The sequence below is a fragment of the Mus caroli genome, unplaced genomic scaffold (assembly GCF_978045245.1).
Source record: "Mus caroli unplaced genomic scaffold, Mus_caroli_1 scaffold_2, whole genome shotgun sequence".
Classification (NCBI taxonomy): Eukaryota; Metazoa; Chordata; class Mammalia; order Rodentia; family Muridae; genus Mus; species Mus caroli.
This window is the reverse complement of record NW_028227257.1, coordinates 61,615,973-61,639,067: the sequence shown is the minus strand read 5'-3', so window position 1 is coordinate 61,639,067 and position 23,095 is coordinate 61,615,973. Positions and strand designations below refer to the sequence as shown.

General features: G+C 52.3%; 1 protein-coding gene across 1 annotated transcript; it reads right to left on the bottom strand.

The window, feature by feature from the left end:
- Window positions 1-886: 886 nt before the first annotated feature.
- On the bottom strand, window positions 887-22,859 carry Plcb2 (phospholipase C beta 2). The gene is made up of 32 exons (XM_021152735.2): window positions 22,719-22,859; window positions 19,479-19,556; window positions 18,850-18,918; window positions 18,128-18,268; window positions 17,916-17,995; window positions 17,753-17,806; window positions 17,576-17,651; window positions 14,162-14,262; window positions 13,834-14,000; window positions 13,593-13,739; window positions 13,275-13,432; window positions 12,995-13,077; window positions 12,676-12,760; window positions 11,882-12,044; window positions 11,699-11,814; window positions 11,490-11,586; window positions 10,051-10,135; window positions 9,816-9,940; window positions 9,124-9,278; window positions 8,121-8,285; window positions 7,530-7,629; window positions 6,781-6,885; window positions 6,535-6,629; window positions 6,337-6,409; window positions 6,085-6,132; window positions 5,739-5,949; window positions 5,496-5,658; window positions 5,321-5,397; window positions 5,127-5,222; window positions 4,606-4,663; window positions 3,960-4,046; window positions 887-3,624 (listed from the first exon to the last, which is right to left on the bottom strand). Exons 1-32 carry the CDS (start codon window positions 22,800-22,802, stop codon window positions 3,421-3,423), a joined length of 3,546 nt encoding a protein of 1,181 aa, XP_021008394.1. The 5' UTR covers window positions 22,803-22,859; the 3' UTR covers window positions 887-3,420.
- Between the last annotated feature and the right edge of the window lie 236 nt (window positions 22,860-23,095).

Sequence of the window (23,095 nt, the reverse complement as noted above, 5' to 3'; positions counted from 1 at the left end):
GCTCCCCTTCGTCCTGTGAGGCATATTACTAAGTGCACAGTTGGTGAACTGAGCCCCCACGCATTTCTTGGCAGGAGAGTTAGGTCTCAACCTGTGTCATACACTGGTAGTGTCAACCCAGGCCTGCACAGTCCCATCTGTGCAGAGGGAGCAGAGACAGAAACTCTGCCTGCACCACACAGGGTCAGGAGCCAGTTAGAGAAGCACCATTTAGAGGGACCTCAAAGTCTGTCCCATCAGCATCCAGGTGACACTCTCCACTCCCAGGAAGGGGACAGGCATGCTCCCCCTCCTTAAGCAGAAGAAAGGCTTTTGTCCTTTTGGGACTCAGTTTTCCCTGTTTTCTTTTTTTTTTTTTTTTTTGGTTTTTCGAGACAGGGTTTCTCTGTATAGCCCTGGCTGTCCTGGAACTCACTTTGTAGACCAGGCTGGCCTCGAACTCAGAAATCCGCCTGCCTCTGCCTCCCGAGTGCTGGGATTAAAGGCGTGCGCCACCACGGCCAGGCCCCTGTTTTCATCATGAGAGAAAAATGCTTTCTTCCCCCTTTTTTTTCCTGCCTTCAGGATCAAGAGGAAGGCTAGGCTGTGTACCTCCATGAAGAAAAGCACCAAGCCCCCCTCCCCAGCCCCTCCTCCCAAGAGCCTCCCTGAACCAGCTCAGCTTTGCCTGTGCCCCTGTTGCCTATGGTGGAAGGAAACAATGTATTGGGGGGGGGGGGAGGTGTAGTGGGAAAATTGGTCAAGTCTTCCTCAGAGCCTCACTCTGGTCTCTGCTGAGTTCCCAGATGGGCAGTGAGTTCCAGGTTTCAGAACCTAGAGCCTTTGCTCTGACTTTCTACCCTTGGCTCACTATGTTCTGAACAGAAAAGAAACAGCAAAAGCTGGGGGGAGAAAAAAAAAAAAAACCAGAGATTTCACTGTGGAGCACAGAGGATCCAACAGCCTGAATTAGAAGCTGTCGCTTAGGGAGCTGAAGGCTGACAGGAGAAGGAGCTATGCAGGCAGGGGGCAGGCAGGCGCTTCACACTCCTCCCCTCCCACCCGCCCAGCTTCTCCTCCTGCAGGCCCCAGGCTGGCAAAAGGGCTTCCTCCCAGAGGTGCCTCAGTGTGCAAGTCTGTCTGTCTGTAACTGCCCCTCCCGCCCCCTCCTTTCCTCTTCAAGTGTCACCAGCCCCCTCACCCTGTCACATTGTACTTGCTAGCTCCTGAGGGTTGAGCCTAGTGGCACGTGCCTTGGAGCTGCAGGGAGCTGGGAGGGGGTGTGTGCAAGGGGGGGGGAGTGAGTCAGCAGAGGATCTGCTACTGAGTCAACCATGGAGCTCCTGAGGGGTGAGGACCCTTCTCCATATCAAATGGAAATCAGGAGTGAAGAGGGAACCTGACCCTATGGCACAACAGGGATGGAACTCAGGTGTCTTTTACCTATCCAGTGCCCAAGGGAGGGCATCAACTCTTCCTCTGTACTTCCCCCGGTGGCCACAGATTAACCTATCTCTGGGGCTAGAGCCAGCCCTTTGGGGCATCAGATTGAAAGCAAGCAAGTGGGTATGCAGACCTGCCTGAGAAGCCATTCAGAGGCCCCTTCAGGAGGCAGGATTGCAATTCCTTCCCATTTGCTCAGTTGCAACCTGACCTGGCAAAAGGAGAACTGAAGGTGGGCTTTCCATGTGGGCTCATGGTACTGACTGTGGTTCCTGCTCAGTGGGCCCTGCTGGCTCTGACTGAGCCCACATACCCACTTCAGTGAGTTCCCCTCAGTCTGGATCTTCATCTCCACAGAGTTACATCCCTGGGAGGTTTGAGGAGAGAAGGGCAGTATGGGATTTCTGGGAATGGGTTGAGGTCAGGGCATTGCCCCAGGGTGTGGCTATCCCACCCTGATGGTATCCAGTATAGCTATGACAGGGAGACTGCCTGACAGAGGCCAGGCTTTAGTTGTATGAATGAACAGGTCTTAGCTTTACTCTGTGGCCAGGGATAGGTAGGGACCCTTGAGGTCAGGCCCTGGGAGGGATGGGGAGGGCGTCCCTATTCATTTTCCAAAGGCACAGGTGTTCACAGTTACTGGCATCTGCTGTAACTCTCTGATAAGAAAACAACCTCTTCCCAGCATCACCCTGCCCTGTCAGCCCATTTGGGATTTGAGAAGGAGCTGGGGGTGTGGCCCACAAGCTATGCCTCCAGAAAGTTTATTGGATTCGTCCACAGCAGGGGCAGGTCTCTCTGTGTGTGTGGTCATTCTCGGTGTTCCTAAAGAGGCCCAGACAGCTCAAAGGTTTGGGGTTACCAAGAGGGTGGGTGTACTTTTGTACTGGGATCTTCTGCTCCGGCCCTGGTCAGGAGAGACGAGGAAGGAGCACATCTGTGGGGGTGTAGAGAAGAGAAGAGAGTGTAACACCATCTTTTAAGGATTCTGGCATCAGGGTCAGCAGACAGGGGAGGCATAGGCAGGGCCACTTGACAGGGCCCCAGGAGGGCCTTCACTCTTTCTGTAGCCCCCAAGGGATCCATTCCCCACACTCCACTCACGCAGCTTGGCTTCAGAGGCCTTCCACTCCCCCTGTCTTTTCCTAACTGGAGAACAGAGGTCAGGCTAAGGCAAGAGATTCTTTGGTAAGGCAGGATTGGGTTCTTTGGTAGGAAGGAGAAAAATAAATAAACCGTATAAATCCAGTGAAGAAAATGACGATGAACTCAAGCCCCCACCCAAGACTGGTGGCGCACCTGCTAGGAAGCGCCAGACCCAGACCCAGATCCAGAAAAGAGGGTGAACCAGTTTCAGAGTTGGAGAGAGCACTCTAGAAGCTAGTCTCCCTTTGCTAGCAGGCGTAGCCCCCACACCCCCAGTACTTGATCAATTGAGGGGCAGCTGAGAAAGCTTTCCCACGAAGCCATCTATCCCCATAGGCAGGAGGTGAGGGCAGGGGCCTTGGCTGCCATTCTGGAAGTAGCCATTCCCAGAGAGCTTTGGGGCTCTGCCTTAAGGTGTTAGCAAACGCTCTGTACTCAAGGCAGGCCCGAGATGCAGCCTAGAAGCCTGTGTAAGGCACTGCTTCAAAGCACTCATCAAGGCAGGAGGACTAGAGGGAAGGTTCCAGGGAGCAAAGCCAAGTGTCCAGGAAAGGGAATCAAGCTCCAAGTGGAGCGCCCCTGTTTGTACATTAGGAAAGGGAGAGGGGAAGCCAGGACCCAGTTTCCTCTCTCTTGGTCCATATTCCTTTGCCTTCAATGGCACTACAGGTGGGACAGACAGAAGAAGCCAGTTTAGAAAAGACTCAGGTTCCATGAGGACTCTTGCCCCGATAGTCTCTAATTCCTGCCTTATCTGAGTATTAAGGTTCCTTTGTCCTGGGAAATGGGACCATGTTCCAGAGAAGAGTGTGGACATCCTTGCTTAAATGTCAAAGCGAGATGCTGGCATCAGAGGCGGCTCTCCTGGATGTCTGCCTTGCTCACAAGTGGTTCCTGTGGACACGACTCCTCAGAGGCCTCACAGAACCTCTCAGGCTTGTCTTCTGCTTCAGCGGGGAAGCAGACCTTGAAGTAGGCCCGCACCGACTCCTTTACTTCAGCCTCCAGGCCCTTCATCTTGGCCTCATACTCTGCTAGCGCCTTCTCCTGGAACTGCAGGGACAGCAGGGACCATTACCAGGCTCAGGAGGGGGCCCTGCCTGCCCCAGACTATAGAACACTAAGATGCTCATTCTATTCGGGACTTCCAAGAGCCTGGGAGGGGATGGAGAGAGTCAGACACATCAAAGAACCTCCCAGGAGAAACATCAAGCAAAGAAATCTGTAGAGATGCCTCACTTGAAAGGGCCTTGGGACACCATGAGAACCTGCCTGTGGCCCACTGCTGAGGTGTGATGGGCCCCTCCCCTGACCTCTTGCATGGAGCCCCTGGGGTTGGGCCCCTTTCCACCCATTTATCTCCACTGGGACCAGGACAGAGCTCTCACCTGCTTTTCCATTGCCTGGATCTGCTCCAGGCAGGCTGTCTGCCTCTCTTCCAGCTTCTCTTGGTGACGCTCCAGGGTCTCTGTCATCTGGGTTCAGGTAAGAGACAGAGAATCAGACAGACAGGCAAGCAGCATAAAGGCTGGACCCCCACTCTCATCTCAGCTAGCCAGCAGTGAGACTCTGGGGCAAACTCCTTAACCTCTGGGCAGCTTTTACAATATGTAAAGTGAGGTAAAAGGATCACATGTCTGGTCCACAGGAAGCCCCTGTCATAGTGCCTGACACAAGGTCAGGCCACAGTAGGTGGCAGGCCTGTCACTGTGGTCACAGTGCCCAGGGAAGGAGCTTTAGGTCCATTCTCAGCAGTGTTTCCCTTCCCCTTTCCATTCCATGGTGCCCAGGAAGCCTTCCTCTCCTGCCCCATCCAATCCCATTCTTCCAGGACCTGCTAACTCATGTTTCCCAGGCCAGTCCCTTCTGGCTGGCAGGCTCCACCCACAGGCCAGAACCTTGGGAAACTTCCTCTCATTCCTAGCTGCATGGACACTTCTGGGCAGCCTGCTTTCAGGGCTCAAAGGAAGGACACGCACATCCCCCACACAAACCTATGGTGAGAATGGTTGGGAAGGACACAGCCCTGCATACCTGCTTGACAGCCTGGACCACTTCCTGGATGTGGGAGTTGTTAATTTCTCTCTTGAGCCTGTTGATACAATTGGAGTTTTTATAAAGGGACAGAGTCCATAAATTATCCTAAGGGTACGACAAATAAGAACTCCATCACTGAAGCAGGGAGGAGCAGAGAGACCAACATGGAAGATGGGGAAGGACTATTGGGAGCCCTGGGTCCACTTCCTCGTTAAAACACTCTGACAGAAAGTCATCGAGGGTGGGCACAGTGGAGAATGCACACATCTAAGGGGACAGGCTGCTACCCGTAGGCTCCATCTCCTTCTCTTTGTGCATGGTTTTCCTTCCATTGTTTTTCTTTCCTTAAGCAGTGTTAGTATCTGGGTTTTGCTCAAGGGAGACTGAGAGAGCAATAGAACTAACTTGTGAAGGGCCAAGACAGAGGCAGATCTATGGGAATCAAGTTAGGAGCCCTCATAGGGTTGACCTTCTTCTAGCTGGAGGCTGCTCAGATGGGCCTCCCCTTCAGGGTTTACCTCTCCTGGGCCACCTTGTCTGTGGTGACCTTGGTCATGGCTTGGATCCGTTCCAGCCTCTTGGCCTCCAGCTTTTTCTTCATTTCTTTGGTATCACTGCGGACAGACAGGGGGGAGAGATTCTGTGGATCGCAGCCTTTGGCGGGAGGTAGGGGCAGGCAGTCACAAGGGGCGACTTTACGACTTGACTTTACATTTCTGAGGTTTCCTTGAAGGTCTTGAGTTCAGCAGCCTGTTTCTCTTTGGCCAGCTCCATCATCTTGGCGATTTGCTGCGAAGGAGGAAGGAGGAGCTTAGTTAGCTTCGCGAGAAGCCCTTGGCTGTGCAGAAAGGGTGGGGTTGGTTGCCGCAGCCGCTGTTGTCCCACACCTCAGTCACATGCTGCTCCTTGCGCTTGAGGACAGAGCGGTACTGCTCCTCGCCTTGCTGCTGCAGCTCCTGCTCCAGCCTGTCCTTCAGCTCCTGCACGCGCGGGTCCGCCCGGTCGTGGGGCTCGCTAGGCGCCACGACGGTCTCCTCACAGGGCAGGGTCCTGCGAAAGCCACGAGGGAACAGGCCGTGAACCAGGCGCCACCACTCTCGGGGAGGGCAGGGCGCCACCGATGCCCGTACCTCTTCTTGCGGGAGCCCTTGCCCGGGCGGAGTTTGCTGCCTGCTGCCGGGGTCTGGAGCTCCGCCAGCTGTGCGGCGCCACGCTGCAGCAGTTCCTCCCAGCGCCGGGCTCCACGGCGCTCCAGCTCTCGAAGCTCCTTCTCATGTCTTCGCTGCAGCTTCACCACGCCCTTCAGTTCCTGCAACTCTTCCAAGCTGGCGGTCTGTGGCTCTGCAGAGGCATGGTTTGAGGTGCCATGAGGCCCAGAGCATCCTCCCAGTCTTGCAGGCCACCCCCACGCCCGCCAAAGTCCCAGGCCCTCCCACCAGATCCTGCCCCACGATCACATGGCTCAAGAGGACTCACCTGTCACTTCTTTCGTAGCTTCGTCCCCCGTGGCCTTGGTCCCAGGCGCTGTAAGAGCACAGGGCTGGACTGTCAGGTGCTTTGGTGGCACCTCAGTTTAGTTCCTGCGGGGTTGTAGTTTGAGCCACTCCCCCTTTCTTAGTGTTGAGGCTTCCGATTCAGATCTTCCCTCCCCGGATGAAAGTGGGACTAGGGGTGTGGTGGGAGAGGTGCAGAGCTATCCACTAGGCAGGTGGACCCAGAACTACCTACCTGCTGACCCATTGCCTGCTGAGACTGGCGCCCCATTGGACTGACTGGCAACAGGTGTCCCAGAGAAGAGTTTCTGTGTGAGGGTGGCTGGTTAGAATGGTGGCTCTAACACGATTTTCCCTGAGTGGGGGACTCTGCCCCTCCCCACTCATTTCACAGCTCATGGAGGGTTCTGGGAGTGGTCCAGGCCACACAGACCTCGGGCAGACTTCCTGTCATTTCTTTGAGCTTCACGGACTTCTTATCCTGGGCATTGAAGTACTTGATGGGGTTGGCAAGGGCCACCGTAAGATCTGGGAACACAGGACATGAGCAGAGCGATGTGTATGGAGTTGTTTAAGGCACGGAAGGATCCACCGACCACCCTTTCTCGTTCCACTTCAGATACTGGCTTAGTGAATGGAGAGGAAGCAGACAGCTCGGGGCCAGGCACAGGTCTCCTACCTGCCCACGTGTCAGGTATGTAGTCCTTCATCTCCAGGAAGACAAAGAGAGCTGGCATGGTAAGGGGCATGTTGCTCTCACTGCGCAGGCACAGATGGTGGTATCCTGTGGAACACGGTGAGGTGGGTGGTAAGTGAGAGCTCACCCCTGCTCAGCACCACAGCACAGCAAGCACTCAGGACCTTCTGGTTCTGGAGTCAAAGGCCAGGGCTCTAATGCTTCCCTACTGTGTGGCTTTGGGCAGGCTAGGTTAACACTTGGTTGACTCCTCATCTATCTGCCGTGTGTGTGCATTTATTCTGAGAACGTGTTATAAGCTCTTCACACCTTTTTATTACATTTTAATTTATTTACTCTGCATGTGAGCGCGTGCATTCGCAAGCAGAGGTCAGAGGACAGCTTGTGGGAACCGGGTCTCTCTCTTTCACCATGTGGTGTCTAGGGTCAAACTCGGATCATTAGGCTTAGCGGCAAGTGTCTCTACCCGCTGAGCCATCTCACCAGCTCCTAACACACTGTAAATGCCCAGAGATGCCAGCTGCTCAGAAATCTGTAACAGTGACTCCAGAAGATCATGGGCATTCTGTTAGGTGGGCAGAGTTCCTGGAGAAAGTCTATTCCTGTCCCAGATAAGCTTGATAACATGAGGGAGGAAGCTGAGGCCTCGGAGACCCTGCCTGAAGGCCACTCCCGCCCCAGGCTAGTCTTGTCTCAGACTCTGAGAGTAGTTAAGACCCCCAGTCCCTTACCAGAATGTAAGGCATTGATGGGGATGATGCGGTGTCCAAGAAATTTGCTGCCTTCTTCCATCACAGCTATCCTGAGGGAGGCCAGCTCAGGCATCAAGATCTATGGTAGTTTAGGACCGCAGAGTCTGAGGAGCAGACAGCGGGGAGCCAAGCGGCCCCTGCCCTTGACTCCAGAAGTCTCACAAAATGCCAGGCTGAGACCCTAGCAGGCACTGCTAGATTTGGTGAGGATAGGCAGAAGCAATGCCCTACGGTACATACAGGCATCTTCCAGTTTGAGCGAGGCTTACATGTAAAAATGGACTAGATGTTTGCCATGCAAACAGCCCTGGTAGCTTTGCCAGCCAGTGTCCAAGGAGACAAAAAAAAACCCATCATCTGTTAGCTTCTGGGCTGAGAGTTCATGTTTTTATCCCTAATCCTAATGTGTACAAGCACCCTCCGCCACACACACACACACACACACACACACACACACACACACACACACACCTTGCGAACTTGAGTTTGGGACTTTTAAATGTTAGGAAGTCATATAGGGACAGGCCAAGAACTAGGGACAGACGCCAGTGCCAGCCCCGACCCTAGCACCTTCTCAAAGATAAAGGGTTCCTCTTTCCAGACAGGATTGATGGAGTTAGCAGTAGGTGACAGCTTGGTTCGATATCGCCTCTTGGGGTCCCCTGGGAGGCCAAACAGTTCCACTTCCACATAGGTGCGTACACTGCGCTCTGACAGGAACTGCCCAGAGATGACCTAAGGGTGAGAAGCCAGGGGAAGGCCAGCATTAGATATCCCATTCCAATTGATTCCTAAGCCTGTGGGGTTTCTGTCCCCATAAGGCTAAGTATCTACAGTGGGTATTGTGATGATCCCCCTTCAGCATTGGCCATCAAATAGCAGCGGTGTGACTCAAGATTTGCAGGCATGTGCCAAGCATGGTGGCGCACACCTTTAATCCCAGCACTCGGGAGGCAGAGGCAGGTGGATTTCTGATTTCGAGGCCAGCCTGGTCTACAGAGAGAGTTCCAGGACAGCCAGGGCTATACAGAGAAACCCTGTCTCGAAAAACAAAAACAAAAAAGATTTGCAGGCACACTTTAAGGACCTGAGTGCTTTCCAGGACTCCCGGGCAGAGGCAGGCCACCCACACAAGAAAGGAGCAACAAACGTTTGGTCTGGAGCTTGGGCTCCTGCTGCCCAGCATAGCCCAGACTCTGTCTCTCTCTGTCTCTCTCTCTGTCTCTCTCTCTGTGTGCGTCTCTGTCTGTCTCTCTGTCTGTCTCTCTCTCTCTGTCTCTCTGTCTCTCTCTCTCTCTCTCTGTCTCTCTCTCTCTGTCTCCCTATCTCTCTGTCTCTTTCTCCCCTCCCCCCACAGGAGTTTCAGCCCTTCCCCTTGGTTTCCATGGGGACCAAGAGGCAGACTCCAGTGCTGAGGAGGAGGCAGTTTCCAAGGCAACTTGCTACTGCAGGAACTGGCTGGGGTTGAAGTCTTCAAGATATCAGGAAAGGGGGTTGAGGTAGAGGGGTGGGCTTTTTGGCCTTCTTTTCAAGAACCCCGCCCTCCCAGCCACTTGTCAGCCCTGGGCCTTGCCGTAATGGAAAGGGTGGTGGCTACCACCACATCAATGCGGTCCACTGAGAAGGGGTTGAACTGCTTGTCCCGTCTGCGCATGAACTCATGCTTTAGGAGGTAGCCACTCTGCCCGTTGAACTCAAACAGTGCCATGTTCTGCTGCATGGGCAGGTCTGGGGGGACGAGAGGATGTGGTGAGGATGGTGCGACCTGGTTCTATTCTCAGTCTCTTTTCAATACTTTCAAGCCTTTTTTTTTTTTTTTTGTCTTGGGAATGGGGGAGTTTGGGTAGATTGTGAAGGTAAGAGTTTCTCATGCCCTGTCCCAGTCCCTTGGGGGTACCTAGCCTTTCAGGAAGGGTCTTCAACCTAAAGTAAGCAAGGAGTAATGGTATGACCAGGCTGCAAATTCACAGAGGATCTGGGATAACTGGCACAGATGTGACATCCAAACAGAGCAGCCAGAACCCATGCCAGCCTTCGTGTCTTATGTATGCTCCGATATATGAACAGCTAAACAAGAATGGGGGAATGAGCCCCTCCCCAAAGTGCTCTCACTACCAGGGTATGCTCCCAGAGCCTACACAAACACCACACCCAGTAGACATCAAAGCTCTTTATCCAGGGAGGAGTAAGGATCGGATAAGCAGGGCCCTGGGGAGGTAGTGAGAGACCCAGGGGAGGGCTCTCTGGTTTTGGAAGTGCCCTTACCCATTGTCTGGAAATTGAGGGCAACCATCTGACATCCAGCATTCCAGAACATCTGGGGCATGTAGTTGGAAGAGTCCATGCGTGTGCCCTTGGGGTACACACGACTCATCTGGCGTTTATTATAGCTGTCGCTGAGTATAGGAGCTGGCCAAGGCCACTTGTACCAGCAGGACCCCAGACCCTCCCCCAAGCCCCATCCCACCAGGGACCTTGTCTGGCAAAGCCTCAAGGATACTCCACAAACTGCATGGAGGCCTTGGAGAGCAGCTCGCAGGCCTTGAGCTCCGTGAAGGAAGAGACAACGTAACTTCTGTTCTTCTCTGTGCAAGGGAGAAAAGGGAGGGGAGTCCACATCAGGCTGCCTCCTCTCTCAGCCCCGCCTTCCTTTTGGGGCACTTTCCCCCATAGAGTGGTGTTTCCAACCAAGGATTCTGTTGAGGTCTGAGGGCCTAGCAGCCAGATTTGAGAGGAATGTGTGCCGACAAATGTGCTGGGGTAAAGGGACATCACAGTGGACATGCAGGAGGAAATCTGCATCACGGTGAGAAAGAGTGGGGTCCATATGCCATGGATAGGCGCGTAGGGTGTGGCGGACATATGCGGCCGAGTCCAGGGTATCAGGAACGAGTGGTACACGCACTTGGCGAGAGAGTAGCTGGGGCACGTAGTTGGAAGAGACCGTGTCTGTACCCCTGGAACACACAAAGCTCACATAGTGTTTGTTATAGCTATACCTGAGTCTAGGTGCTGGCCAAGGCCATTGGCAGGACCCCAGGCCTTCCTGCAAGCCCCCAGCTCGGGGACCTTGGCTGGTGAAACCTTAAGGATACCCAGGCAGTGATGTTCACAGGGAGTGAAATGTGCAAGCAATCGGCAAGTGCAGAGGGGAGCTGTATAGTAAGGGTAGTACCCCATACCCTCCAAACACATCCTGCGTGTGCCTAGGTAGCAGAACAGGCTGGGAATTCAGATATGGGGAGTCAGTGTTGCAGAGATCCACGTGCACACAAATGCTCAGAAAGGTGCTCATGTTGGTTAGATGCAGAGGGTAGGAAATGCACTCAAGGGCATCAGGGCAAGTGTCATGGTGACACACAAAAAGAGAAGGATCGGATGCAGTACGTGAGCCTCTGGAGGTTGCTCTGCCTTCCACCCCCTCATGGGCACTCTCTTCCCTCCACCTCCCCTCCTTCAGACAGGGTCTCTCTATGCAGAGTCCTGGCTGTTCTGGAGCTTGCTCTGTAGACCAGGATGGCCTTGAATTCACAGAGGACTAAAGGTGTGTTCTCCCAGGAACTCTTCTTCCAGGGCAGAGGCTTAGAGCTGGGGCAGCACTTGGTAGAGCTCAGGCCTGGGAGCTGCAAAACCTTAGGAAATGGCAGAAGCTCCAGACAGGCCTGGCTGAGGTGGCCTGTCACACCAACCTGCCTGTCACTGACACACACCAGAACATTCTGTTTGCTGCCAAGTTCTCCAGTCCAATGCTGGGAGCCACTGCCACTTAAACCCTTTGCCTGACTCCTAAGCTGGGTATTTATAGACAAGGCCCTTAGTCCAAGAGGAAGCAGGTCCCTTCCTTTCATCCCACTCACAAGACCACTCTTGAACCAGGACAGCCTGTTCCTGAACCCGGCCTGCCCTCTCTCCCCAATCACCCTATACTAGCGTACATACGTGCAGAGAACTCGAAGGAGATAAACTTGGTGGGCTGGATATAATTGACAAGGCTGGACATTTCCTCATAAGCTGTCACCTCCAGGCCTGCTGTGCCCTAGAGGACAAGGGGGAGAGTGAAAAAAGAAATAATACAGAGTCCACGCCGTAGCCCATGCCCACCCAGAGGGTACCACAGTGGAGCCATCAGAGGGACTGCCCCCACACACCTCATCCGACTGCATCTTCTTAATTTCTTCTTCATCCAGGCTTCCTGACTCCTCCTCTTCCTCCTCTTCCACCAACTCCTCCTCCTCCACCTCAGTCCGGTCCTCAGCAGTCCACCCTGCCACACACAGTTCTATCAGCCCTGGCTCTCCCCAAGCCCCACCCCACTGCCCTTACTCACTCACCCGTGTCCTCTTCTACAGGGACACTAGACGGGAGGCTGCCCTCAGCCACCCCACCAGGCTTCTTGCTGGAGGATGCTGGCCCAGAAAACTGGTTCTTCTTATTCTTAATGAGGATCTTGCCCCGGAGGTCCTCGGGGCTGGGCAGAGGGATGCCAGGTTTCAGCTGTAGACAGGGAAGAGTTGGGTACCATTGCCTCCCCCTGTGGTGTGTCCTTGTGGTGTGGGCCTACATCTGCTGCTTCACCTCCAACCACTGCCCCTTGTGTCTTGAATTCCCATTTGACTGAAATTACCTGTTCCTCAGCAGAAATGTGTTTTTCATCCATTCCTTCTGACTAGACTGCTCTTTTCACATGCTCACTGAATCTCTGTCATCTTCCAGACTTCACCTTACCCATCACACCCCTCCAGAAAGCCTGCCTTGATCCTCTAACTCCAAGCACTGCTTCCCATAGCCAACGCTGGCTGTAATTGGCCTGGATTCTTATCTGTCTCCTCATGAAGAGGGTCAGAAGCCTGGGACAGCACTTGTGACATTTGGGTTTGTTTGTTTGTTTTAGATAGGGTCGCAGTATGCAGCCCAGGTGAGCTTGTAACTTGAGATCTTCCTGCAGTAGCCTCTCAAATGTAAGTGCTGTCACCATGCCTAACCTTCATCCAAGTTTCTGACACTGGTAGACTCCTAATTCTAACATACTCTCTGACACATGGTAGACTCGCAATCCATCGAATAAACTCAAGTATCTCTGCCCCGCTGACCTGGTTCCAGATGTCCCACAAGACTGTACACTCACAGGAAAATTTTCCAGGGGATCTGTGAGCAAGGTCTCTCCAAACATGGTCCTGCAGTACTCAGCCATCTTAGCCTGTTGGCGGGGTCTGTTAGCAGGAACAAAGTACAGGTAGGGGTTGGTTGCTTAGCACCAACCTCTTGCCCATCTTCTGTGCCCTGATAACTCAGATCAGGGGCCCAGGAAGTGGGGCAGGTAGGAACAGAGGAAGGAGATACTGAGGTCCTAAGAAGACTAAATGGATGCCTAGAGGCCAGGGACAGTATATGTGCGTGTGGTGGAGGTTGCGGGTTCAGGCAAGAGGCTGGACCAGGATACGCACGAGTCTACATGGTTTTCAAATGACAGGATGACAGGATACGGGGAGGTCTTAAAGGCACTTTCTGCAATGGCTTCGATTGCTTCCTAGAGGAGAAAGGAACTCTGTGAAGAGGGTAGCTTCTCCCCACTACTTAGTTTCCACATACACATAAAACTAGATAGCCATGGTAGCCTCCCAACAGCCTGAGGTATTCCAGATGTTTCTCCCCTTCAGCTTCACTTCCCAAACTCAGGCTCTTTCTGATGGCCACTGTCATCAGCTCCCACACCTCAAGACCCACCTTGAACAAGATATCTGTGGTCATGGTGAAGCCGTGGGTGATAATGGGCTCTTCATCGGGGGGCTTGCCCTTCCAACAGTCTAACTCTACACAACGGCAGCCAGACAGCAGCACCTGGCGGTACATCTCAGCCGAGGAAAGGCCTGAGAACTGGCCGGCTGAACCAGTGGAGAGAAAGGGCAGGGGTATCACTCACAGCCAGGCCCAGGCCCCTTGCTACCTCATAGTCTGCCCTGTCAGCAGGACAAGCAGTAGTGAAGAAGCATCTGTGGAGAATCGAAGCCGGGAGCAGCTCAGCATGAGGCTTCCAGGACCTACCTGTCAGGTAGGTGTTGTGTGAGGAGTTGATGAAATAGTGATTCAGTGGTTGTGTCATGTCTTGGTGGATCAGCAGTGTATCGTGGGCCAGCACACTGTTCTCTGGTCCACAGAGAAACCAGACCATCCCCTCTGGCGACAGCTGGCCTGGGAGACAGTGGACAGCAAGCAGTCACGGATGCCACTCAGCCCCCAGGGTGCGATGGGACTATGGGAAGTAGGAGGTTTCCTTGGTCCTCACCCCTCTGCACATTGATGCCGCTGGGTTCGTATTTGTCAATGAGCACTTGAACTTGCTCAGGCTGGGCCGGTGGGAACAGCAAAGAGTTGAGTCGAGGGTCTCGCTGCTTCTGATTGATGAATTTGGTCAGGTGCTCCTTGGTCATGTAGGGCTTAGCTTTAGCGTGGCTGTAGGCCAGAGAGAGGGGCACAGGTGTATGCCCTTTGGACCTGGAGGCTTGGATTACCCTCTTCTCTTGTACAACCCTGTGATTCCCAAAAGGACGGGTAGAAGGAAGGACTCACTGCCTTTACCAGCAAGCACTCCACACCCAGCCCAAGGAACTCACTAGGAAGTGAAGATCTCGTCGATTTCTGGCCGAGGACAGAGGCTCATGAGGAAGCTCTTGTACACGGATTCTGGGAAGTCCTCTGGGTTGATAGCATCATTCTGGAAGAACCATCACCTTGTTAGCCTTCATCTCACCTGCTCAGAGCTAAGCCTCACCACGACCTCCACCCTGCTCTGGGGAAGGGGTCCTGATAGGAGAGGAGTTACTCAAGGCAGACAGGCGGCAGACACATCGGGCACGTCTCAAGGAGCTTGCTGCCTGACTGCAGTGCCCGTTAGCTGGCTTGCTCTGATGGTGATTTTGGATTGTGGCTAGTTCCGGGATTGGAATGAGATTGGAACTAAGCATAAGCAGAATGAAGAGGACAAAATGTCATAAGCAAGGGGCCCTGCTTGCCTGCCAGGGTCCCAGGCTGTTAATTTCTTTTTAACTTTGTAAGTGAAGGACAAACTTTCTAAAGAAACAGTATGAACGTAGACAAATGTGCACCTAACAGTAGAGCCCTGGACTGTGAGGGCTAAAGCCTGAGGAGCTGGAGGGAGAAATGCACTAGTACAACAGGAGCAGAGTGTCCGCCTGATATGCAAGAACCCCCGTGAGCACGCGCACACAAACACACATAGGCGTGCACACACACCAAACAAAAGACACGAAATTGGGAAAAGCACACACACACACACACACACACAAAGAAATAAAATCAGATTTGATCAAAATTTAAAATATGCATGCTTGCTGGGTAGTGGTGGTGCACACCTTTAATCCTAGCACTTCAGAGGCAGAGGCAGATGGATCTCTGTGAGTTCGAGGCCAGCCTGGACAACAAAGGGAGTTCCAGGATAGCCAAGGTCACACAAAGAAATCTTGTCTTGAAAAAACAACCAACCAAACAACAACAACAAATGTATGCTTGTAAGGACACCATCTAGAGGCTGAAGGCTAATAGCTAAGGAAGAAAGAGAGGGAGGGAAAGAGGAAGGGAGAGAGGATAGACAATTCACAAAATAAAATAAAATATTTACAAATCAATTATCCATTACGTGTTAATTCAACAACAAAAAGATAGCCCAAAGGCTGGGGAGATGGCTTGGTTGTTCGCGCACCTACTGTGCATTATAAGGAACTGAGTTCAGACCCCCAGTATCCACATCAATGCTGGTCTCCTCGGTGTATGTCTGTAGCCCCAGCGCTGGGAATGGACAGAGACAAGAAGATCCCTGAAGCTACCAGCCATCCTCGAACACATGAGCTCCAGGGTCAGTGAAAGCCCTTCAAATACTGAGATGAAAGCTGGAGAGATAGCTCAGCGGTTAAGAACAAGCCAACACTGATCCTGCAGAGGCTCTGAGTTCGATTCCCAGCACCCACAACAGACAGCTCACAGTGCCTGCAATTCCAGCTCTAGAGGATCTGATGCCTCTGGCCCCTGAGGACACCTGAGCTCACATGTGCATATCCACACACAGATACACACAAGCACATGATTAAAAAATAAGTCAAAAATAAGATGGAGCATAATTGAGGAAGACCTCTGACATCAACCTCCAGCCTCCACACATGTACAAATTCACAAATACAGACACCACAAACACATGCATACAAAAGAAGAAGAAGAAGAAGAAGAAGAAATGAAAGACAACGACTTTGAAATGATGTTTCTGTAAAGGAGACACAGAAATAATAGGTACATGAAAAGAATTCACCATCATTAGTTATTAAGCAAATACAAATTAAGATGAGATACCATTTCATTCCCACTAGGACAGCATAAAGAAACGACAGACTGTAGCAGTGTTGATGGCCTGTAGGAACGCGGGAACCCTCGTGTATGCTGGCAGGAAAGTAAAATGTGGCAGCCACTTGAGAGAACAGTTTGTCAGTTCCTCAAAATGGTCAACATAGAGCTACCATATAGTCATGTGAACAATTTCACCTGGATATGTCAAGACTAATAGCTAAATCATGACAACATGCTTGTACAAGCAGTATTCATAATAGTCAAAGAGTGGAGAGAAACCAAATATCTATCAACATGGAATATGATAACTGTTATATATATAATATACATATTTATATTATAGAATATGATAACTGCTATATATTATGTACTTCGTATATGTGTATACATATACATATGTATATATACATATACAACACACATCTAATATACATATACAACACACATCTAATATACATATACATATGAAGTAGTGATGCTTTCACATGGATGACTCTGGAAAATACAATGTTGAGTGAATAAACAACATAAAAGACCATGGATTGTCTGAGCTGAGTACGTGATTCTATAGAAATAGAAAAAGAAATTAGACGGACAGTATGCAGGGATCCTGTTCTCTTCATTTTTGTCCCTCCAGAAAACAAAACGTTCATTGCCATTCAGGATCACACTGGAAGATCAACATGAGTCTTAGTTGGCGGATAAGGGTCTGAGCCGGAGAACATGGCTAGATCTCCCCCAGCCCAGCTCTGCCTCCGAGGCCCGTCAGTGGCTTTTACTGGGACATGAGAAGCAGACAAATATGGAGAACACAGCTGGGGATGAGCTCAGGAGAGAAGTGGGTGGGTGCTACTAGAAGCAGGCAGGCACCTCAGGAGCCCAGTCCACCTTCTCCCTGCCCCATGCTTGAATCCAGTGTACCTGGCTGCACTTGGGGTCACCATGGCTACGAAAGCTGGGCCTATGGGGGCGCATTTCTTGTGTGGTTTATAAGGATGGCTGCTTAGAGTCTTAGTTCTACTCACTTCTAGTGTCCTTAATTCTTCCCAGGGGAAATGCTTCCTGGGGTGAGACTTGACACAAGGGCACTGGCCAAGATGGAAAAGGGACCCAACATCACCCCCAGACCAGACTTGGACCTTGGCTCTGGGCCCTATCTACCTAGAGAGCTCTTTTTTTGGTAAATCACAGAAGACATCTCATGTGGTGACCCTGCTTCTGATTTGTAATTAAAATTTAATTGCTTAATTAAAAGGAAGTGGAATGTGTTTCCGAATTGAGCAGAAGTCTGTGCCCTGGCAGCTTCCACTCTTGGCTCTGCCCCTCTCCCCAACACCCTGCAGCATTAGTCCTTTCCTGGAGCCTGTGGCCTGCCTCCTGTCCCTGGTGCCCCTATCTTGATCTCCACAATGAAAACATCAATCTCCTATGCCCGAGGCAAGGATAGGAAAGCTCGCCATGTCCATCCTTGTCCTCCCCAACACTGCCTCCTGCACTACACTCTCTCGAACTGGTCCCACCTTTATGCCTAGTGTCAGTAACCAGAGGTCCTGCTTAATTGGCTTGGGGAGCGAATGGCTTCTGCCCTCCCCATCCATCACCCTCCCTGGGCCACCTTTGCTCTGGTGGCAACGAGAACTAGCAGAGTCGACTGGGGGTGGAAAACTACTCACTTTGCCTTTTGCAAGGTGACAAGCACCGAGGGCAGCTTCCACCCGTTTGCGATCAGCAGGAAACATCTGGAAAAAACTGCAGGAGCAGAGAAAGGTACCAGGCAGCAGAGGAGTCGTGCCAAGGGAGGGAAGGCTTGGGGAGCTGGGTGGCTGTTAGGACAAGCTCAGGAGACTCACTTCTTCACAGGAATCTTCCCTTCAGGGTTGAGCTGCATCTTAAGCTTCACCAGGCTGGAGGGGTGGACAGTGGCCCATCAGTCTGGGGGCTGGGAAGCCAACCCCTTGAGCTCAGGCGTGGAGGTGGGGAGGAGGCTGGGGGAAGTGGGGGACAGGCACTTACATCTTGTCCAGGAATGTGCTTCGAGGAGCATTGGCTGTCATGGGGTGTTTGGCGAGAGCTAGCACGTCCTCAGCCCAGTCCTACAGAACATAGAGCCCCGAAGTCAAGTTCCTGGCCACATGTGCACCTGAGCCCCTTGCCCAGGCCTATGAGTCTCAGGAAGGGCAGGCTTTCCCAAGGGCCAGCACTCTACCCAGGTGTTGCCAATGCACCTTGCCTACGTTCTCCTTGTAAGAGACAAAGTTGTAGAAGGTGAGGTCCACCATGTCAGGGCCGGATACCACTGTGAGTGTTTTCAGCAGGAAGTTGTTGTCTGGGAAGTCCATGTTGAAGACCTCCCGGAGTTTCTGGCTCTGTAGGAAACAGTGACACGGTAAGTCAGAGGGAAGCTCTCAGTCTTACCCAACGTGTCTTTTCCTGTATCTCCTCATCAGAATGGCCATGGAACCTAGGAACCACAAAACCACAGGCCTCAGCATTGCCCTATTCCTGGCTCTGGCAACTGCCACGGGAAGGAGAGGCCCATGGGAAGAGCGTGGTTGGCAACGCAGTGGGACCTGAGAATCCTGGGAATTTTGTTTTGAAGATAGACTCTTAGCTCCTAACTCAGAGAATACTGCTTCCAACTGTCGGTACCTTCAATCTTCTCACAAGCTTTAGGCAAATGTAGGCAAAGCATCACCAAGATGGGAGCAAGGGGTAGAAGACATGTTCTAGACCGCCTGGCATACTCAGGGGCAGGAATTCACAGCCTCAGGATCCAGGCAAGCTGAGCAGCAGCCACCACACCACCCTTCCTTGGCCTCAGCTGGCATCCTTGTTGCCTAGCAGCCCAGGACCCATCCATCTGGTCACACAGCTAAGGCTCCCCACCTCCAGGAGAGACTCACTCCTTGCCCTCTGCAACTCGTGGCTGCTTCTGGGCCCACTTTACCTTGGGTATCTTTGCAAACTTCCCAAAGCGAGTATCTCGGATGCTCGTGACATCCAGGAACTCCATCTCCTGGTAGCAGTTCCCAGTGGGAGCAGAGAAAGGTGGGGACAAGGAGGTCAAGTGGAGAATAATGACGCAGAGGGGAGAGGGCTTTCCACATCCCTTCCCATCCTATCTGCTGCCTCCTCTGGATGCCAAGACTGCCCCGGGCTTCCTGGATCCCTCCCTTCACTTGCTGCTCATCAGCTTCTGTCTATTTAGGGAGAAGCACTCTTCACTCCTTCCCTGGGATAAGAGCTGCAATCTGCAGCCTATATTTTATCCTGGAGGCCCCCACCTCCAACCCCCATGCCTTCCTCTGTTTCTCTGAATGGCTGCGCCTGTCCTCTGAGCCCTGAGCTCTGTAATGACCTGGAACTATCTCTCCAAGAGATACTAACTTAAGAGTAGGTGGGCTCTGGGCAGCCATGAAATGAGATGACTGCACCTTCCTTCCCTGCCCATGGGAGAGCCCCAGGAGCTACACTCTCTGCACCTCCTGCATACATGTCTCCATCCTATACCACCAGGGGTCTAGCGGAGTTCACTGGATCGCTTGGAGCTGAGGGCCATGGTGGGTAGTGTCTTACCTGATTTTGATTTGTCCAGTATAAGTAATAGCCCTTGGGATCCACACGGAGGATAACAGGAGAGGCTATTGAAGTTTCCTGGGGAAAGAAGGAGTCAGCTATCTACTCTCGGATCTCAGGCCAACATTCCTGGCCCAGGCTAAGGATTCAGATAGAGTTCATCCCTTTCCTAGAAATTCAAAAGGTGTTTCCCTTTGTTCTCTGAGCTAACAATAGGGAGGCCTTGAGGAAGGGAGGTGGGGTTCCTGGAAGAGAGGTGCACTTTCTGGACACCAAGCAATGCCTCTCCCCCTCCTTGTTCTCAGGGGTCACGGTTCCACCAAAGGATAGAATCTCTCTCCAAGATTCCTTACTGCCATCTTGGAAAGCTTGGCCCCGAGCCTTGGTCTGCACAGCCAAGGCCCTGTACAACCCAGCATCAGCCCTGATCCTCAGATTCCTTCCGTTCAACTGTGAGCACTGGCTGCCCATCCTGTCCAAATGATCCAAAGAGACACCGAGTTCCTTCCCACCTCCAAAGTGAAGTCCTCAAACCTTCTCAGCCTAAACTGTCTCAAAAGACCAGCCCACACTTTACCCCTTCAGCAAAGGACTGTCTGAAGTGTGCTGTTATTAATAAGTGTGGACAGGAACTGGGTCACACATCTGGGAAAGGCCTATGAGCTCAAGGATCCCAAGGGCTGTGAGCCAGCTAGACCTTGAACTTGGTGCTTAGTGGTTAACCTTGGAGTTTGCTGAGTGAGTATGCAAAAGAATGAGCAAACCGGCCTAATCCCTACTCCACTCACACAGTACATAGGCCATCATTTATTTTAATAGCCTTTGCATATATAAACAAGATATTACGACTGAAGTCTCCAGCAATGCATGATTATTGCTGCTGACACACCACACCAAATACGGGATCTACCAAGGAAATGGAACAAGAAAGGTTCCCACATTACAGGTGGTTAGAGTGTGGGGGAAGGATTTTATAAGAAAGCTGATTTTGGAAAAAAGCTGTGTAGTGAGCCCCAGGGAGGGTCCATGCTGGCTCCCTGACCTTAAGACTGTTTAGTGTGGGATGGCGTAGACAGGAGCTGGTCTCTAACCTGGGAAACCCAGAAAGTGTGGGGCAGACTGCCTCTGATTGCAGTTGCCTGGACAGTAAAATGTGAGTGTTTGCTGGACCTAAAGCAGATGCATGTGTGAGGAATGGGCAGAAAGGGCCCAGAGCTGCAGGGAGGAAACCAGTTAGAGGGAACTGAAAACAATCATGAGCGAGTCCCTGAATAGAGAGATATTGGGAGATTTCAAGCAAGCCAGCCCCAATACATGGAGGAGGGTCTCCCCAAATCATCAAAAAGGTCACCAGAGAAAGAATAAGTGTCAAGTTCTGTCAGGCTTAGAAACTCCAAGCCAGCTGTCGACAGCATATATTCAAGAAAGAACTCTCAGTCTTCCTTGCGCCCCACGTAGGAAGCCCTGGAAGAGAAAGAGCTGAGGACCCCCCCTTTCCAGGAAGCCTGCAGTTTCCCCCACCTCATCCTGGAAGGAGAAGGGCAAAATGCAAGCCAAAGCACGGTTAGAGCTTCACTTCTAATGTGTTCCTAGAAAAGGACTGGGTTTTGTGGGGACCGCTGGACTATTGCCCAAGGGTGAAGGTCATGTCTGAGAGCTTGCTGAGTTTCTTTCTATAGCCAGGAAAGTTTTCCCCTGTAAGTATGTTCTGAAGGGGCTGTGGGAGACTAGACAGAATCAGGTTTGGTTCTATCCTTTATACTACAGTTATCAATATAGAGCCATAGATCTACTAACTGTGACAAAGCTACCCAAGAGCAGAACCTGGTTCATAGGTCATGTGTCCCATGACTGGGCTTGGGACATTCTTGCTCATGCAAGTCAGAGTCCAGGGACCACACAGCACTCTGGGTTGGGGAAGGGAATTGGTCAACCAGACACACAGGTTGGAGAAAGAAGTACATGCCTTATCCCTGATGACCCACGGTCCCCCTCAGGTTATACAGGCTTCCCAGAGGAACTGAGAGAGTCACTTCACTTTTCATTGTGAGTCATTTTCCTCCTTCCATAGACTCTAAGACACGCCACATCACCACCATGCCACCAGCGTGCCACCACCATGTCACCAGCGTGCCACCACCATGCCACACCAACCAAAACTTCTAGAGAAACAGAAAGCATTTCATGCCAGGGCCCCATCCCCACAGTTTTGAGAGCCAGATGCCTTAACGTAGCAAAGCCCCAAAGGGTCTAGCTTCAGACTCCCCTCAGTTCATAGAGAAACTAGACAAGCCAATCCAGGGAGCTGAAGTAAAAATTGTAGGTGACCTCCTAAATGCCATGCGCTGTTGAGAATATCAGGCCTTCCTGAGACCAGGCTAGAGCTCTCTTAAGGAGGCCTATCCCTCCCTGAGTGACAGTTCTCATTTTATTCTTCTTAGACCAAAAGATTCTATGGTTAGTGGCTGTGTCTTCAGCCCAGAAAGACCAAAGACGATTTAGGAAGGCGCAGACTCTGGGCTGGGGTGCAGATGGTCTTCCCACCCCGGGCTGGATGACAGGTTGGCAGGTAATAGAAGGCTGAGCTGAGCTGAGCCACCATGGGGGAAGCAGAAGTCAGTAAGTTCCTTCTCAGACCCCAGTCTTTGAGCCTCCCATTTTCAACTGGGAAAACGGCCCCTTAGTGACTCTTGCCACAGTAGTAGCTTGAGAGAGAATAGGGCTTCCCTGGGACAGGACACAGCTTTTTCTGCACACTGGGGTGGTGCGGCTGGTTATGGGCCTCCTGCCAGAGCAAACTTGGGGTGTCTGTGCTGGGAAGAGGACCTGACTGACCTCTCTTCCTGATCTCAGCTGAGGCGGGAGGAGAGGGGCATGCATTCCCCCTACCAACACTGAAGTTACTAGAAACAAACCTTTATCATCTTCGGGGATTTGAAAAGGGCAAATCAGGTCCAAAGATTTCTGACTCTGACTCCCCCCCCCCCACACACACACACAAACACACATAGCCCACTCTCTTATTCCCAAACACAGAGGCTTCCTTCCCTACAGCAGCCAGGAGCACCCACCCTCACCCGAGACTTGTTTATCTAGACTGTTGTGACAGACACATAGGCGCCTGGGTGCTGGGAAGATATAAACCAACCCTCCAGTTCTGCAAAGCTCCCAAGCAGCCCAGCCCCCGCCGTCCCGGGGGTGGGGTGGGGGGGTTGAGGGGGAAAGGCGAGCCCTACTCACATCGTCCCACTTGATGAAGCGCTCCCCTTGGCTCAGATATGCCTTCACGTTAGGGGGCAACAGGACAGGGTTGAGCAAAGACATGATGTCAAGTGTCCCTCTTTGGAGAGGTTGGGCAAACCTCTCCAGGGGACAGGAGAAGAGAAGGAAGAAGGGTGAACAGGAGGGGAAGCTTTGGCTGGGCTCACATGGCACCCGCCCAGTACCGGTCCGGAAGTCGGGTGCTCTTATAGCCTGCGGGGTGGCAGTAGCTGGATGCAGGATTCAGAGCTTCGGGCCAGGGCTCAGGTGATCTGCCTTGTAAATCAGCCTCCACCTCCTCCACCTGAAGTCGGGGGGCTGCAGTAGCTGTTTTGCCCAAGGGGGCTGAGCTCCCC

Coding starts and splice junctions, on each gene's coding strand:
- Plcb2 (XM_021152735.2), bottom strand. CDS start 22,802: ATGTCTTTGCTCAACCCTGTCCTGTTGCCCCCTAACGTGAAGGCATAT. Junction 11,815..11,881: donor CCCTGTAGAAGAGGACACGG/GTGAGTGAGTAA, acceptor TGTGTGTGGCAG/GGTGGACTGCTGAGGACCGG. Junction 5,398..5,495: donor AGGAGCAGCATGTGACTGAG/GTGTGGGACAAC, acceptor CCTCCTTCGCAG/CAAATCGCCAAGATGATGGA.